Source organism: Danio rerio, chromosome 11 (assembly GCF_052040795.2).
Source record: "Danio rerio strain M-AB ecotype USA chromosome 11, GRCz13ab, whole genome shotgun sequence".
Classification (NCBI taxonomy): Eukaryota; Metazoa; Chordata; class Actinopteri; order Cypriniformes; family Danionidae; genus Danio; species Danio rerio.
The window spans coordinates 1525490-1542862 of NC_141031.1; the positions used below are offsets into that span (position 1 = coordinate 1525490).

The 17373-nt window shown below is 41.6% G+C and overlaps 1 protein-coding gene across 4 annotated transcripts in view; it reads right to left on the bottom strand.

Moving 5' to 3' along the window:
* phactr3b (phosphatase and actin regulator 3b) overlaps positions 1-17373 on the bottom strand; it is an 89974-nt gene that overhangs the window by 42672 nt on the left and 29929 nt on the right. The window contains exons 2-8 of one of the 4 annotated variants that reach the window (XM_087272389.1): positions 11358-11519; positions 10821-10895; positions 8750-8899; positions 7072-7296; positions 6488-6683; positions 3747-3937; positions 2473-2626 (exon numbers count right to left, since the gene is read on the bottom strand). In XM_087272389.1, the coding sequence (XP_087128515.1) occupies positions 2473-2626; positions 3747-3937; positions 6488-6683; positions 7072-7296; positions 8750-8899; positions 10821-10895; positions 11358-11519 (1153 nt within the window). 4 annotated transcript variants of the gene reach the window in all.

The window sequence follows — 17373 nt, forward strand, 5'->3', positions numbered from 1 at the left end:
AAAACCAAAGCATCATCGAACAACCACAGAACGAACAAGAAAAGCCCATGTTTGATAAAAACCCACCGACACACACCAGCAACCACGAACCGAAACCCTGGAGATATTGCGGTGTGTGTTTTAATATCTTGTCTCCAGCAACATTAGGATCTTTCCCTCGCACGTCCTCAGTACGAGCTGAACTGTGACGCTCAGGAGACGTTTGGGTTTGCTGGGTTAATGTTAATGGGAGCAGACAGCACAGCACAATTTTACATAATAGAGTGAGCAGAAGCGTCCATTAGACCAGCATCTCGCTGCAGTTATTTACATCCACAGGGATCAAACACAATGTTCTCCATTAATATTTCATTAGTTCACTGATAATCACAGCAGAGCCGAGAGGACATTAGCTGAAACCGTGCTTTATTAGCGCGTCACTGAGGAGGCATAACCAGCTGATGACTTCAACAACTATAAATGACAAACAGAGGCCGTCCTATGAGGAGCACGCTCTTATTATGTGTGAACATGACCCATTATCTGAAAGCAGAAATGCATCTTTGTGACGGGAATATATACACTGTTTTTGTCAATTACACAGTATTTGACGCTATTATGAACTGCATTTTAACTGTATTAGGAAAGTTATGCGGTATGTTACCGTATTTTTAAGTTACATTGTGAACTACACTGTATATTTTACAGTAAATATATACAATAGTGTAAATACATACACAGCAAGATAAATGGTGCTGCAAATGTAAACAAGTATTTTTGCTGTAATTGATTTACAGTAAGTTACTGCAGTTTTGGTAAATTACACAGTATTTAATTGTAATCTAAGCTGTAATATTAGGACAGTTATGTGGTGTTACTGTATTTTAAAGTGAAATTTATTATATATTTTACAGTATAGTGTAAATACACACACAGCATGATAAATGGTGCTGTAAACATGGTATTTTAGCGGGAATTGGTTTACAGTAAGTTACTGGCAAACTGCTGCACTACAACTACAACTTCAGTAAATTACACAGCATTTACCTGTAATATGAACTGTTTTCTTTGTAATAGGACAGTTATGCTGTGTTACTGTATTATAATCTTGCATTGTGAAAATGAATGTATATTATTTATATTTATAATTATATTTATTTACATTATAAATATTTACATATTTATATTTATATTTATTTTTGTTTATATTTATTTTTATTTTGTTTATAATTATATTTATTTACATCTATTTATATTTATATTTATTTTATCTATATTTATACTTATTTACATTTATATTTATTTATATATTTATATTTATATTTATTGTTATTTATATTTTTTATTTATATTTTTATTTTATTTATATTTATTTATATTTATATTTATTTGTAATTATATTTTTATTTTTATTTTATTTATATTTATTTTTATATTTATATTTATTTATATTTTTACTGACATATTCATTTACTTTTTTTCTTCGTCCCTTTTTTACTGTTTTGTATATCTATAATATCATTTAACCTGCTCTCTTAAGTTAATATCATTGTTAATTTCACTCTTTTTTTGGTAGTTTCAAATATGAAGCGTCAATAAAAATAAATAAATAAATAAATAAATAAATAATGAAGGTAAAAAAGCACATCTGACAAAGCTTATGGCTAAAATACATAAACATATCTAAAGGTGAATAACACTTTTCGTGAGACCTCACTGTCTGACTTTTTAATAAAAACATTTAAGCAAATGCTTTAACAGATCATTTTAGACCACCAGAATATCAGTATCAACTAAACAAAAAGTCCAAGCATTGCACAGTTTTAAAAACTCTCCAAATCTACCATTAAACGACAGCCAACATAATTACAGCGAATTTAGAAGGCTTACAACTAAAATTGTCTGATGCCATTAATTCGTCTAAACCCAATCATCACAGTAAAGCAGATTTATTAATGTAGTATTAGCTTCACAGAAACAGAAATAAAGCCTATAACTCCCCCTACTGGTTATAGTATAGTATACTGGTTACCTTCATTCATTTAATCATTTTCCTTAGGTTTAGTCTTATTTATCAGGAATCACCATAGCGGAATGTACCCCCAACTTTTCCAGCATATGTTTTACACATAAATGGATACCCATCCAGCCGCAACCCAGTACTGGGAAACACCCAATACACACTCATACACTACGGCCGATTTAGTTCATCAAATTTCCCTGTAGGGCTTGTGCTTGGACTGTGGGGGAAACTGGAGCACCCCACACCAACATAGGGAGAACATGCAAACTCCACACAGAAATGCCAACTGACCCAGTTGAGACTCGAACCAGTTACCTTCTTGCTGTGAGGCGACAGCACTACCTACTGCGCCACCGCGTCGCTGGTTATACTCACAGACTGTCAGCACACAACCGTGTTTAAACCCTGTATAAAAGGGATTGTGCATAGTCGGTCCGCTTTAAGTCAGAACACTGAATAACGAGACTCACTTGGCGAGCTTCATCTCGATCTGCTGGCGGATCTCCTGCCGCTCCTGATCGCTGCGCACAGGGAAGATGTTTCTGTCCTCCAGCTCCTGTTTACTGGGCCGGTTGCGCAGCTTTACCGCCAGAAGCTCTTTTCTTATCCGCCGTGGAAGAGTTCCTGCAAATCAAAAACACATACATGTTTATATTAATATTTCCCAAATGCTGTTGAACAGATTCAGGAATTTCTCACAGTATTTCCTATAATATTTTTTCTTCTTGGAAAAGTCTTATTTGTTTTATTTCGGCTAGAATAAAAGCAGTTTTTAAAGGGTCACGAAACACCAGAACACATGTGTTGAGCTGTTGACAGTCGTATATGTGTCTCACACTGCTAACAACAATAACTTACGTGTCTAAGGAGGATTATTGTTTACCTGAGAGCTGTTCTCATCTGCAAACGCTGAGATCCGGATTCGCTGCTCGTCTCCTCTTAATAAAGACGCGGCTCTAGTTGCTGGTGGTTGTCCTGTCTCTACAGATTTGGTAAGTGAGCGACCAGTGCTCTTTGTTTATTCAGTTTGTTCGTATCGAACTAAGTTAACTATTGCACCGAGTGTAAACATGTTAGCACCACAACCAAACTTTAACCTCGTGTAGGATTATCGCCGCATTTAGTGACCGGAATAACACACGCGGCTTTCTGACGCTACCTGCCGAGTGCATCTAAGTTTCCGGGAAACCGGAGGGTTTTTTTCTCTTATTCGCCGTGCGGTATCAAACTATGCATGAAAAATACACGCTTAGAGCAGTTTCTCGAATCAAATATCTTGTTTGTCGCAAGGGGCATGAATGAATTCCCTGAATGAAAGACAGTTAAAGTCCACCATTTAATAGTTTGGCAAATAATTCGACTACAGATGTCCATGTAAACACAGTCCCGTGCCCAAATAGACACTCCCACACCGTGCCTCTTTTCTTCCTCCGACACTCCCCGCTAAACAGAGCTGGACACGCCCACTTTTCTGGCTTTTTCCAAAGTAGAGGTGTGAAAACACCCTGCTGAAACGAGGGGGTTTCATGGCCCTTTAACCATTTTAAAGCCATTTTAAGGTCAATATTATTAACCCCTTTAAGCGATATTAGTTTGGGATTGTCTTTTTGATGTTTGTGTTGTGAGGATTTGCAACATGTATGCTGTCAAACCCATTAGGATCTTTGCTTAATTAGCTCTCTCGGCCACCGTCTCCAAGACTAGTATTGAGAAACACTGATCTAAAACAGCCGGAGACACCCACCAGAGATGACGGACTCGTTCCAGCTGTCCTGGTCGCTGTAGATCTCATCCAGACGCATGTTCTCCTTGTTTTCTTCAGCCTCTTTCTTGTTTTCCGCCTCTCCGCTCTGCTCATTCTCAGTGCTGGCCACGCGGGGCAGACGACCGTCCGAGCGCCGCTTCGGGGAACTGCGGATCTCCTTACTGTGAAAACTATATCAGATAAAGAAAAGCGCACACATTACCTGAAGAACAATAGGAGGATAATGCATATGACAGAGATTCACCAAGTCAAATTTAAGACTTTCATTCATTCTCCTCCAGCTTTGTGACTTAATTCATCAGGGGTCACCACAGTAGAATGAACCGCCAACTATTCTAGCAGTGGATGCCCTTCCAGCCGCAACCTAGTACTGGGAAACACCCATACACACTCATTCATTCACACACCACGGCCAATTTAGTTAATCAATTCCCCTATAGTGCATGTGTTTGGAAAACGGGAGAACCCGGAGGACGCCAACACGGGGAGAACATGCAAACTCCACAAAGAAATACCAATTGAAACTAAGGCTAGAACCAGTGACTTTCTTGCTGTGAGGCGACAATGCTACCCACTGCGCCACCGTGTCAACCTTTTTAAAACCATTATAAATGAAATTTCAGACTTTCACAGGGGAACACGTCTTCAGTCTGTGGAGTTTTTCTTTTCTTGCCCCATTAAAATTAAAAATCAGTCATTTATTCACCGTATATTTTAAATAACGTCTCAAAAAAGGCAAACTAGAATTATACCTGTCTTTTTAAAGGAAAAGTTATGCTAATAAATAATTCATTCATTTTCTTGTCGGCTTAGTCCCTTTATTAATCCGGGGTCGCCACAGCGGAATGAACCGCCAACTTATCCAGCAAGTTTTTCTGCTGGGAAACATCCACACACACATTCACACACACACACTCAGGAAAATTTAGCCTACCCAATTCACCTGTACCGCATGTGTTTGGACTGTGGGGGAAACCGGAGCACCCGGAGAATACCCACGCCAACACGGGGAGAACATGCAAACTCCACACTGAAACGCCAACTGAGCCGAGGTTCGAACCAGCGACCTTCTTGCTGTGAGGCGACAGCACTACCTACTGCGCCACTGCCTCGCCCGCTAATGAATAATATAAGATTAAAAAATATATAATAAACTAAATGCACTTTATGCATAATTACACGTCTAAACAAACGTTACTGGAGGGATGTAAATGAACCATGTGGTAAATAATGAATACATTTAAATTTTGTTAAAGTGTTTGTTTTTTGATGGATTGTTGGTCGTAGTGATTGGGTAGCTTTACATGAACAAAGGAAAATGTAGACCTGTTTAAAAGTATTTAAGACCTACAACACCATATTTCATTTCCCAGACATGGGTTGTGGCTGGAAGGGCATCCGCTGCGTAAAAACTTGCTGGATAAGTTGGCGGTTCATTCCGCTGTGGCGACCCCAGATTAATAAAGTGACTAAGCCGACAAGAAAATAACGAATGAATGAACACCATATTTCAGAGAATTTAAGACATTTTAAGACCGTAGCACAATCAAGAAGGTCGCTGGTTCGAACCCTGGCTGGCTCAGTTGGCATTTCTGCGTGGAGTTTTCATGTTCTCCTCATGTTGGCGTGGGTTTGGCATGCTCCAGTTTCCCCCACAGTCCAAACACATGCGCTATAGGGGAATTGATCAACTAAATTGGCCGTAGTGTATAAGTGTGTGGGTGTTTCCCAGTGTTGGGTTGCGGCTGGAAAGGCATCTGCTGGGTAAAACGTGTGCAGGATAAGTTGGCGGTTCATTCCGCTGTGGCGACCCCTGATTAATAAAGGGACTAAGCCGAAAATAAAATGAATGAATTAATAAGACCGTGCGGACACCCTGATTTGAACTCCCTGACTGCATCAGATTTCAAATACTGTCCCACCTGTTAAATAAAAAATATCAGCATTTGGTAATGTTTAATGTTATTAAGTTAGTCCACTGAAGAAAAAATATGTAAATATGCAAAATTAATTGCAAGTATTATAGTAAAATGTGCAAAACATATAAGCAAAATACCTATTATATAACTGAAACATTTCTCAGTACTGGGTTGCAGCTGGAAGGGCTTCGGAATAGTAGGCGGTTCATTCCGCTGTGGCGGCCCCTGATAAATAAGGGACTAAGTGTGTTTATTTTCCTCATTTAAAGAATAAAACATGTTTACAGACTGATATTTATTGTGATCCCATAACTCTGTGGTGGTAAGTAGTTTTGCAAAATATAAGCAGATGTCTCATTATAGGGGCGGCACGGTGGCTCAGTGGTTAGTACTGTCGCCTCACAGCAAGAAGGTCACTGGTTCAAATCCCGGCTGGGTCAGTTGGCATTTCTGTGTGAAGTTTGCATGTTCTCACCTGTGTTTCCCAGTACTGGGTTGCGGCTGGAAGTGCATCAGCAGTGTAAAACACATGCTGGAATAATTGGCGGTTCATTCCGCTGTGGCGACCTCTGATGAATAAATGGACTAAGCCGGAGGAAATTGAATGAATGTTTTATTATAATGTTAACATATACTTTCTCTGTGAACTTATGCTTTAAGTTTTTACTGCAAATGTCACCCATAATGCTGCAATTGCTCTTATTATGACAGCTGTATATGACTGGTGTTGTGGTCCAGGGTCACAGAGTGATTTGTGTCCTGTAGAGCGGAGTAAACGTAGTCAGAATCAGTGTGTCTGACCTGTCCTGCCGGTGTTTGGTGGCCAGCGCGCGGTGCAGCTCCTCTATGATGCAGCTAGGGGGCAGCTGAGGGTGCAGGAGCCCCAGATGAGGAGAGCCGGTCGGGGTGGAGATCCGGCCCCGCAGGGCGTCTTTAGGGAGGGTGAAGTTCCTGGGCAGGGTGGCTGGAGCGGGACGGCTCTGATGAGAGTGAGTTCCTGAAAAAGATCAAGACATCAGAAATATCATTAATGTTTCCATCAGAGACGCGAATCAGATTTACAGCTGAAGTCAGAAGTGTTAGCCCTCCTGTATGTTTTCCCCAATTTATCCCTAATTAATTTTGACCTTAAAGTTGGTTTAAAAACATTAAGAACTGCTTTTATTCTAGCCAAACATATGAGACTTTCTCCAGAAGAAACAATATTATAGGAAATACTGTGAAAAACTCCTGAACCTGTTCAACATCATTTGGGAAATATTTAAAAATTAATAAAAATTCACAGGAGGGCGAATAATTCTGACTTCAGCTGTACAGGAATCTCCAGTAGCTGAATGCTGACGCAGATCTGAGGGGTTTGCATGTATGAGCCGAGCAGCACTCACGTGTGATGACCTGACACTGACCGTCCAGACTGCCCAGGCGTGTGAGCAGCTTCACAGGGAGTTTGGCTGGAGGAGTGTGCGTTTCTCTGGGCGCCGGCTCCTCGTGTTTCTCCTCAGGGCTCTCAGGTGCCTCCAAGGGCCCGACAGCATCCACAGCGGAGCCGTCTTCATCCTCGCTGTGCCCGAGGTCTGCCTCTGTTTCCGTCATCTCCGCTGCATCTCGCACTGAAACACAGACCGAAACAAGGGGATCTGTAATCTCTGTCTCCCTCTTGTGGTGAATCAACAGATTAATTTATGTTTTATCTCAAGTGTCAAAACAAATGAACATAGTGACACTTTACAATAAGGCTGCATTAATCAATGTTTATAAATGTATTTGCTAACATAAACAAACAATAAACAATGCATTTATTACAGTATTTGTTCATGTTTAGGTATTCACCGAGAGAAAACACAGTTGTTCATTGGTAACCCACGGTGAATTAACTAATGCATTAATTTAGACGTTAATAATGCTTCAGTAAATGTTGATCTATGATTAGAACTGCCGCTCACTGGATATTTCCTCTTTGTCTGAGCATTCTCTGCAAACCCTAGAGATGGTTGTGCGTGAAAATCCCAGCAGATCAGCAGTTTCTGAAATACTCAGAGCAGCCCGCACTAACAAACATGCCACTTTCAAAGTCACCTAAATCCCCTTTCTTCTCCATTCTGATGCTCGCTTTGAACAGCAGCAGATCGTCTTGACCATGTCTTCATGCCTAAATGCATTGAGCTGCTGCCATGTGATCGGCTGATTGGGGTGTTAGACAGGTGTACCTAATAAAGTGGCCTGTGAGTGTATACTTCCTCTGTTTTAATAAGCAAAAAAATTGTAACTTTTAAATTAAGGGTAGTACGTTTTTACCAAAGTAATTTGCCAAATAATTCGGCATTTTAAAGAAAGTATTTTGAATGTAGCAAGTGTTAAAATCTCGTATTACTTCTAGTTGCATTACTTCTAATCATTACAAATGTAAGGCCCTTTTCCATTTATTTTAAAATGTGGAGTGAATAAATCACCGACTGAAATAGCTTTACTAGTTACTTGACGAAAGTAACTAGCATATCTCACATTATTGGTTATGTTCCCCTCACTGCTGACTATATGATCAGATGTAAAGCGATGATCAGAATATTAGTGCAACAGCGCCCTCTGCTGTATAACAGTACTAATATTCATCCTCTGCATCAGCATGTTTTTGGGTGCTGACCCGGGTAAATCATCCCTTTAAGATGTTTTGTTAATTTGATGAAAGCGATGATCAGAATAATAGCATGCATGCTCTGCAACACTGCACTATACTCTGCTGAACACAAAAGAAGATAGTTGGAAGAATGCTGAAAACCTGAAACCATTGACTTCCATAGTAGGAAATGCTATGTAGGAAATAGTTTTCAGTGTAGTGAAAAGTTTTCAGCATTCTTCAAAATATCTTCCTTTGTGTTCAACAGACTAAACTAAGCCAAACAGGCGAGAAAATGATGACGAAATCAAATTTGTTAGGGTGAACTATCCCTTTAAGATTAGTTAGTGAATTTACAGATTTAAAGCGATGATCAGAATAATATCGAAACAGCGCCCTCTACTGTATAACAGTAATAATATTCATCCTCTGCATCAGCATGTGCTGACCTGTAGACAGATTGTCCTCATCAGATCCCAGATCCTCTGTGGTGGAGGCCAGCGGTGCCATGGGCTCATCCTCCGGCTCGTCCCCATCTGAGTCCTCCATTACTGGGTTTCCCAGCTCATCTGCGCTCCCTCCGCAGGCCACCGCAGAGTCTGAACACACTGAGAAACACAGAGGTCAGCACTCGCTCATAAAACTCTCACGCTGCTCCAGCAGGAGCATCGCAATGTCTCATTGCTCATTTATTTGTTTCACAACAAGTGACAGCTTACATTAATCCAGTGTTTCCCAACCCTGTTCCCAGAGGCACACCAACAGTACATATTTTGGATGTCTTCCTTATCTGAAGCGCTCGGAGTCTCTTCTAATGTTCTGATGGGTTGATTCAGGTGTGTTTGATTAGGGCAGGGGTCACCAGCCTTTATGAAACTGAGAGCTACTTCTTGGGTACCGATTAATGTGGAGGGCTACCAGTTTGATAAACACTTCTCAAATAACACATTTGCTCAGTTTACTTTTAATTATACTGTATGTTTTTGGTAATAATTAATGATCTTCATCCATGTGAAGACACTGATCATGTTAATGATCACAAAGGTTATCAACAATGATTTAACAGGGTGGGAAATACCCTTTATTTAATGTATCAATGTGCAACACTTTATTTTTATCTATCTCTGCAAATATTTACATTTTTAAATGATTACTTCTATATTAGATGATGCTTACTGGTAAGCAAGTGGTGCTCGCTGCAGAGCCATTTGAGGAGAGCTGAGCTCCAGCGAGGGGGAGCATGAGCTGTCGCTCCTCCTCCTGTAAGCTGTTTTAATGCGTACACCAACCCCACCCCTAACCCTACCCCCAGTGACATCAGTCGTAGAAGAAGTGCAAAAAAGGTGGAGCTCAAGCTTCAGCTCCCCCTCGCTGGAGCTCAGCTCTCCTCAAATGGCTCTGCAGCGAGCACCCTCTCCTGGTAAGTGGAGCTATGGTGAGCTATGTTTAGAACAGGCCTGCAGGGAACACATGCAATCCGCGCGGGCTACCTGGTGCCCGCGGGCACAATGTTGGTGACCCCTGGATTAGGGAGAGGTTTAAAATGTGTACTGTCGGTGTGACTTCAGGAACAGAGATGGGAAGCACTGAATTAATCACACTCATGTACCCAAATTAGCCCAAAAATGATAAGTGCTTGTTTATAGAATAATTCCAGAGGTTTTAAAACTGTAGATTTTGTCTTGCACCAACTTATACAGTCAGTGAATTCTCATTGTCATAGGCCAAATGAACATATGAGAATGAAAATTAACACTTATTCATTCATTCATTCATTTTCCTTCGGCTATTCCACCATGTTTTACACAGCAGATGTCCTTCCAGCTGCAACCTAGTACTAGGAAACACCCATACACACTCATCCACACACACAATGTTCATTATCACAATATATTGAATTATTTAAAATCAGCATACAGCTGAAGTCAGAATTATTCGTCCTCCTGGGAATTTCTTCTTCAAATATTCCCCAAAGGATGTTGAACTGATTCAGGAATTTTTCACAGTATTTCCTATAATATTCTTTCTTCTGGAGAAAGTCTTATTTGTTTTATTTCTGCAAGAATAAAAGCAGTTTTTAATTTTTTAAAGCCATTTTAAGGTCAATATTATTAGCCCCTTTAAGCTGTATTAGTTTTGGATTGTCTCCAGAACAAACCACAGTTATACAATGACCTGCCTAATTACCCTAACTGTACCCTAATTACCCTAGTGAAGCCTTTAAATGTCACTTTAAGCTGAACACTAGTGTCTTTAAGAATATCAAGTCTAATATTATATGCTGTCATCATGGCAAAGAGAAAATAAATCAGTTATTAGAGATGAGTTATTAAAGCTATTATGTGTAGAAATGTGCTGAAAACAAAATCTCCTCTCCGTTAAACAGAAACTGGGGGTAAATGTACAGGGGGGGCTAATGAGTCTGACTTCAGCTGTATGTTAATCCAGCAGTAGCTCTGCATGCGCGCTGCTGGTGAACAGTGTTGGCGCAGTGTACAGTGTGATGTGACCGTTTCTCACCCATGCCAGCCTCCGCCAGGCCTTTCCTAACAGGATCCTCGTGATTCTGCCTGCTGGACACTTTCCTCTCCAGCGCTGCGGATGCCATCAGATAATATAGACGTCAGAGAACACAAACACTGCAGTCCAATCACTAATAGAGCTGGAGACATGCTAATACTGTAAACATGCATTCATCTTCCTTCAGGGGTCACCACGGCAGAATGAACCGCCAACTATTCCAGCATATTTTAGCACTATCGTCTCACAGCAGGAAGGTCGCTGGTTCGAGTCTCGGCTGGGTTTACTCCGGGTGCTCCAGTGTCCCTTACAGTCCAAACACATGCACTATAGGGGAACTGATGAACTAAATTGGCCGTAGTGTATGAGTGTGTGTGAATGTGAGTGTGTATGGATGTTTCCCAGTACTGGGTTGCAGCTGGAAGGGCATCTGCTGCATAAAACATTTGCTGGAATAGTTGTCGGTTCATTCCTCTGTGGCGACCCCTGATAAGCTGAGTGTGTGTGTGTGTGTGTTGGGGGGGTGTGTAAACTGACCCGTAGAGCCCTGTCTGAGCTTCTCGTTTTTCTTTTTCCTCCACTTCCAGGGTTTGAAGATGCGCCCCAGGCTGGCCAGCTTACTGTTGCGGCGGATGGGCGGCGTTCGGACCCCGGACACCAGACATCCAGAATGAAGCGCTCTGTGCTGATCCATCACATCTACAGCAGCAAACACACACAGAGAGAACGGGAAACGTGTTAAAGAATGAAAACACTACAGTGCACAGCTAGACGAATGATATTTATTATTATTATTATTATTATTATTATTATTATTAATATTTAAGATACTGATCAGAGAAAGCAGCGCTAAAACAGAAGCCGTCAGCGGTGTCATACCGCCCCGTAGCATTCATTTTAAGGACGAGAAGTACCTCTGGCTACATAATTCACACTCTGCAGAAATGTAGACAGGGGTATGTATTAGGGGTGTCACGATTTCGATTTTTTCGATTTTTAATCGAAATCGATCAAAATTTATGCTCAATTTCGATTATCGAATCAAAAAATAGAATCGTCGATGCTGCCACGCCCCCATGTCACGTCAGCTTGGCTTACCAAGCGGGAAAAAAACAGGCTTGTTGAAGTGCTTGTTAAACTGCAGAAGCAGGAGACCCGTCGACAGAGCTTAAAACAGGGGTCTCAAACTCAATTTACCTGGGGGCCGCAGGAGGCAAAGTCTGGGTGAGGCTGGGCCGCATAAGGGATTTCACAAAAAAAAAGTCCTCAAATGTCATTATTAACAGTTTTAATTATTTCTTCTGAACATGAAGTGTCCTGAACATTAACAGAACATTGAGGGAAGATTATGAACAGTTCTTCTGAACATGGCATCTTTTGCCTACTCCTTGCTGCCAGAGACTTGACAGCGCTTCTTCTCACAAATCTGAACCACATTTGGCTTTAGAGCGGAAGCAGTTGAGACCCTCAGTATGGCTTGAAGATGATCATCATTAAGTCTAGACCTGTACTTTGACTTATTGAAGTCCTAGGGAAAAAAGTGGGGGAACTCACTCAAAACTTCCATTCCCTCACCTAAAAAAAGGCGTATATATGTATAAATAAAACACCCCCACCCCACTCCAGTCACATCAGTCTGTACCAGTCTGTATCTACCTATAATATATATAAGATGCAGGGCAGGCACGTGCACACATAGAGCTTAACCTGTGCAGTGCACATGCCCTTTTTAGTCTTGCATAGAAAGTGCCCTTCCAAAATGATCAAAAGTGCCCCCGCGACGCGACACACCCTCGGTCCCGCCCTTCAGTAGGCGCGCGATAACACCGCTCTTGAGTACGCGCGCGACAACACGGCGGGCGGGGAATGCCAGTGACCGCTGTGTACGGATAGAATCAGTGGAGCGGGGAGCGCTCTCTCTCCCCGCTCCGCTAATTCTGTCAGTGTACAGCAGTCGGCGCGGGCCACAAAATATTGCACTGAGGGCCGCAAATGGCCCGCGGGCCGCGAGCTTGAGACCCCTGGCTTAAACCCTCTCCTCTTTCAATGAAGTTGCCGGTGTGGAAGCATTTTGGATTTCCAGTGAGTTATGTTGACAACGTTCGTGTTGTCGACAACAAAAAAAACACAGTTTTGCAAGCTCTGCTATGTACGTATTACGTACGGTTTGTCCGATAGACAACACCGGCATCGTGATCCTCCGCCCGCCCCCGTTGCAAATCCGCTGGCGAAAAGTTCACACTCCGGCCCTGTTTACACTGTCTTTGTTTTTAAATGGCATTTTAGAACGACAACGATTTGACATCCACAGTGGCGTGTGGCATTTCTGCGCAGCCCTCCTTCCTCTCTACCTCTGAAAATGCACATCCCGTGACCACACAGACACAGACGCACACACAGCCATGCGCTCGAGACAGCAGGTCCAGGCAGTCAGAGGACTGCTTCAATCTTTCACTCACTTGTACTCAGTCATTTTAGCGAACACCTCAGATACTGTTGGCTGGTTCCTGTCGGTTGTGCGTCTTTTTTACCGACGCCATTATAACGACACAGATCACTGCCTATTCACGAGTCCCGCAGAAAAAGTGATTGACAGGTGGTAATTATGTGTGTATCTTGCCTTTATTCATTTACTGTAGGATTTGTTTATGGGTAAAACAAAGACCACGCAGGTCAGGTAGTTTAAACGGTTGGCTACAAATAATTAATTGGTCATTAATGAATTATTCATAATCGAAAATCGAATCAAGCCTTTAGAATCGAAAATGTAATCAAATCGAGGATTTGGAGGATCGTGACACCCTTAGTACACAATAACCCTGTGTTGGACAAAACAATTCACCGGAAGTGCTTATATAAATTAAAAGTCCTCATGCATATACTCTATTAAGGCTTTGCATGTGAACAGATTAAATGACTGCGCCACACAGCATTCTGGGCTGGGTTCACACCAGTATTTAGTGCTGTCCACTGGACGTCAGACCAGCTGAGCCGGATGTTCATAACAGCTGCTGAAGAGGCCTGTAGGAGACACTGATCCTCCATGGGGAGCGAATGGTGTCTGCAGTACAGCAGCAAAACCTCTGCCCAATCTCTGGATACATGGGTGAGCATTTACTGTGCCAACACGATTTGTTTACCAAGGTGGAACAGCATATGGGTCACCTCCCCTGAGGAAAAAACATGGCTTTGATTCAGAAGAAACACATGCACAACTGACCATCTTAAGGGGGAGCTATTATGCAAAAATCACTTTCATAAGTGGGCACAGTTGTGTGAATATATCCGTCCTCTAATGGTAAAAATCAATTAATTCTATTGTTTATAATCGGACTTGATAAAGGAAACACTTTGATTGACATTCTCCCTTTGCACGTGTCATCAGAGGGGGAAAGCCCCGCCCACTAGTGAAGCACACACTGACACTGACAACATACAGACCTGACCACTAGAGCACTAGTCCTGTTTTAAATCTGCCGCTATGCTGATGCATAGGCATTTGTAGCTCCGCCTTCTTATTAAAAAGAGCTCAATCTCATTTGAATTTAAAGCGACAGTCACCAAAAACGGCACAATTAGGATTTAAGCCTAAAAGAGTCTGGTTCAGATTGGTAGAAAACAATATCTGTGTGCTATTTTGCCCTGAAACTTCACACACACACACACACAAACACACTCTAGAGATATCAGAGATGCATTGTACGTCTTGTAAAAAGAGGCATATAGATCACCTTTAACATGCTAAATCGTTAGTTCACCCAAAAAAAATGAAAACCGAGTGTTTTACACCTCTACTTTGGAAAAAGTCAGAAAAGTGGGCGTGTCCAGCTCTGTTTAGGGGGGAGTGTCTGAGGAAGAAAAGTGGGAGGGTGTGGGAGTGTCTATTTGGGCACGCGCTAGTTTCAGAGTCAAAATACACACACACACACACACACACACACACACAGTAGAAAGTGATGTTGTTTAACCTACATGGACATCTGTAGTGGAATTATTTGCCAAATTATTAAATGGTGGACTTTAACTGCAGTTTGGCTCTTTCATGCAGGGAATTCATTCATGTCCCTCGCGACAAACGTGATATTTGATTCGAGGAGCTGCTCTAAGCGTGTATTTTTCATGCAATGTTTGATGCCGCACGGCGAATGAGAGAAAAAAAACTCAGCATTTCCCGGAAACTTAGATGCACACGACAGGTAGCGTCAGAAAGCCGCGTGTGTTATTCCGGTCACTAAATGCGGTAAAGACCCTACACGAGGCTAAAGTTTGGTTGTGGTGCTAACATGTTTACACTCGGTGCAATAGTTAACTTAATTCGATAAGAACAAACTGAATAAACAAAGAGAGCTGGTCGCTCACTTACCAAATCTGTAGAGACAGGACAATCACCAGCAACTAGAGCCGCGTCTTTATGGAGAGAAGACTACAAGCGAATCCGGATCTCAGCATTTGCAGATGAGAACAGCTCTCAGGTAAACAATAATCCTCCTTAGACACGTAAGTTATTGTTGTCGAGCGTCGCGTACACTGTTAATCCACACGTGACTCCAGCTGAGCTCTCACAGAGAGAAAATGAAAACAAAACTTCACTGCAGCAAACTATAAAAGCAACACTTCACGCTTGTTTTGCCAACACAACGTGGCGTCTCTGTCGTCTAAACACTGTGACAGTAATGAATATTAATGAAGTTGCACAATAGAGCGCGCTGATTGGTTTGAACCAAGCTTTACTCATGCATTAATGCAGCACACTGTAAGACGTAATAAGACTCACTCTGGCACAGACGTCCAGTCTGCACGCTGGAATACACGCTATTATCTCATGACCGTGACGCAGCTTCAAAAATTCGTTTCAAACCGGAAGTACGAATTTGCTTGAAATAACGCAAAAACAACCAATTTACACTTTTTAGTTAAATATAGGTGTCCTAATAGTGTTTTTAGCAGTGTGGGACACATATACCACTGTATACAGCTTAACACATGTGTTCTGGTGTTTCGTGACCCTTTAAAATAAGCATTGCACTTCGTCTGTCTGTAACTACTGACTGTGGTAAACGGCAGTCCTGAATCACCCTGGGAAATCACGTCAGCTCAGATTGACTCACACCGACTGCTGCTCGCTTCACTGACAGCTGATGAACTTCAGATTAACACACATCCATCTCGCAGACACACACAGACACTGATTCCACTGTGTTAAACCAAACACAGGACTGCATCTACTCTGAGTAAGGCCTCAATCACACACACACACACACACACACACACACACACACACACAAGTACATCTCAATTCAGTCAATGTTTTCATCTCGAACATAACAAAAAGCTAGTAAATTTGCCCAGAGTGTATCGGTGATTAATTAAATTTTTTTAATGAAAGTATTTTTTCTAAATATGTGTCTAAATAAGATTTGTTACTAAAACTTCTGCTAGCTGAAACAGAAAAAAGTTATGGCCAAACTGAGACTCAAAATCAGCCCAGAGTGGATGAAAACATCCCCAACAGCACATGAGGGTTAAGATGCTGATGACAGTCTTATGAAAAAGGCCTATAGCAGTGGTTCTCAAACTTTTTTCACCAAGTACCACCTCAGAAAAAATAGTCTTCCAAGTACCACCATAGTAACCAGTGTTAAAGTACAGTAGCGTAGTAGGCTTAATAAAGCATCTAGAGCTTCAATAACGAGGCAGATTAATTCTCTGATTCAAGTTTTATTCGTGGAGAAAATTAAAAGCACTGTCGTGTTTTTAGCGTTCTGTGTTTGTCTAAGATAATTAGTCAGCCAAAATAATATTCCATACAAAATATGTAGCTGATCGGTCTGTTATTGTCATGTGACTCGCATTCTAAAAAGCTGAGATGTTTTCAACTGCGTACGCCTGGAATAAGTGAACGCGTCGCACTGCTTGCGCCTTCATTATGAATAACAAACCTGTGCGATATGAGAACAGCCGCCATTATTTGCGATCTTCATCAGTTGACCTTTAGCGCAGACATGCTGGATTCACCTGACTTGTTGATAAATGGGTTGCGGATCCATTCGTTGGCAGTACTCATTTTGCTAGCCTGTGGGTTAAACTTTGGCGCTCAGGTGATCGAGATGTAACAAGAGAATACGGTCATTTTTCAATATAAAAAAATCGTTCAGACTATGATAAATAAAATGGAAATAATTAATGATTACTTGTGCGGCACGGTACCAATTGATCGACAGACCGGTGCCGCAACTCTAGCACGTACATGTTCCGCAAGCGCCACGAGCCTCTTTTTCTGGTTCTGCGTCTATTTGATTGATTTTTAGCAGCTGATGATGCGATACACTAAAGTAAACATTCTAAGCACATCGATTTGATCATAGGCTGTAAAGAGCAGCCAATGCTGATTACTTCTGTGTTATCGTACGCATCAAATGATTAAAACTGTGTTCATTTTTTTCTTTTGTTACTCAGAGATTCCTCCGCGTACCACTAGAAGTAAGCCCGCGTACCACTACAGTTTGAGAACCACTGGCCTATAGCTTTTGTCCTTTGCTGTACATGTTTTGCA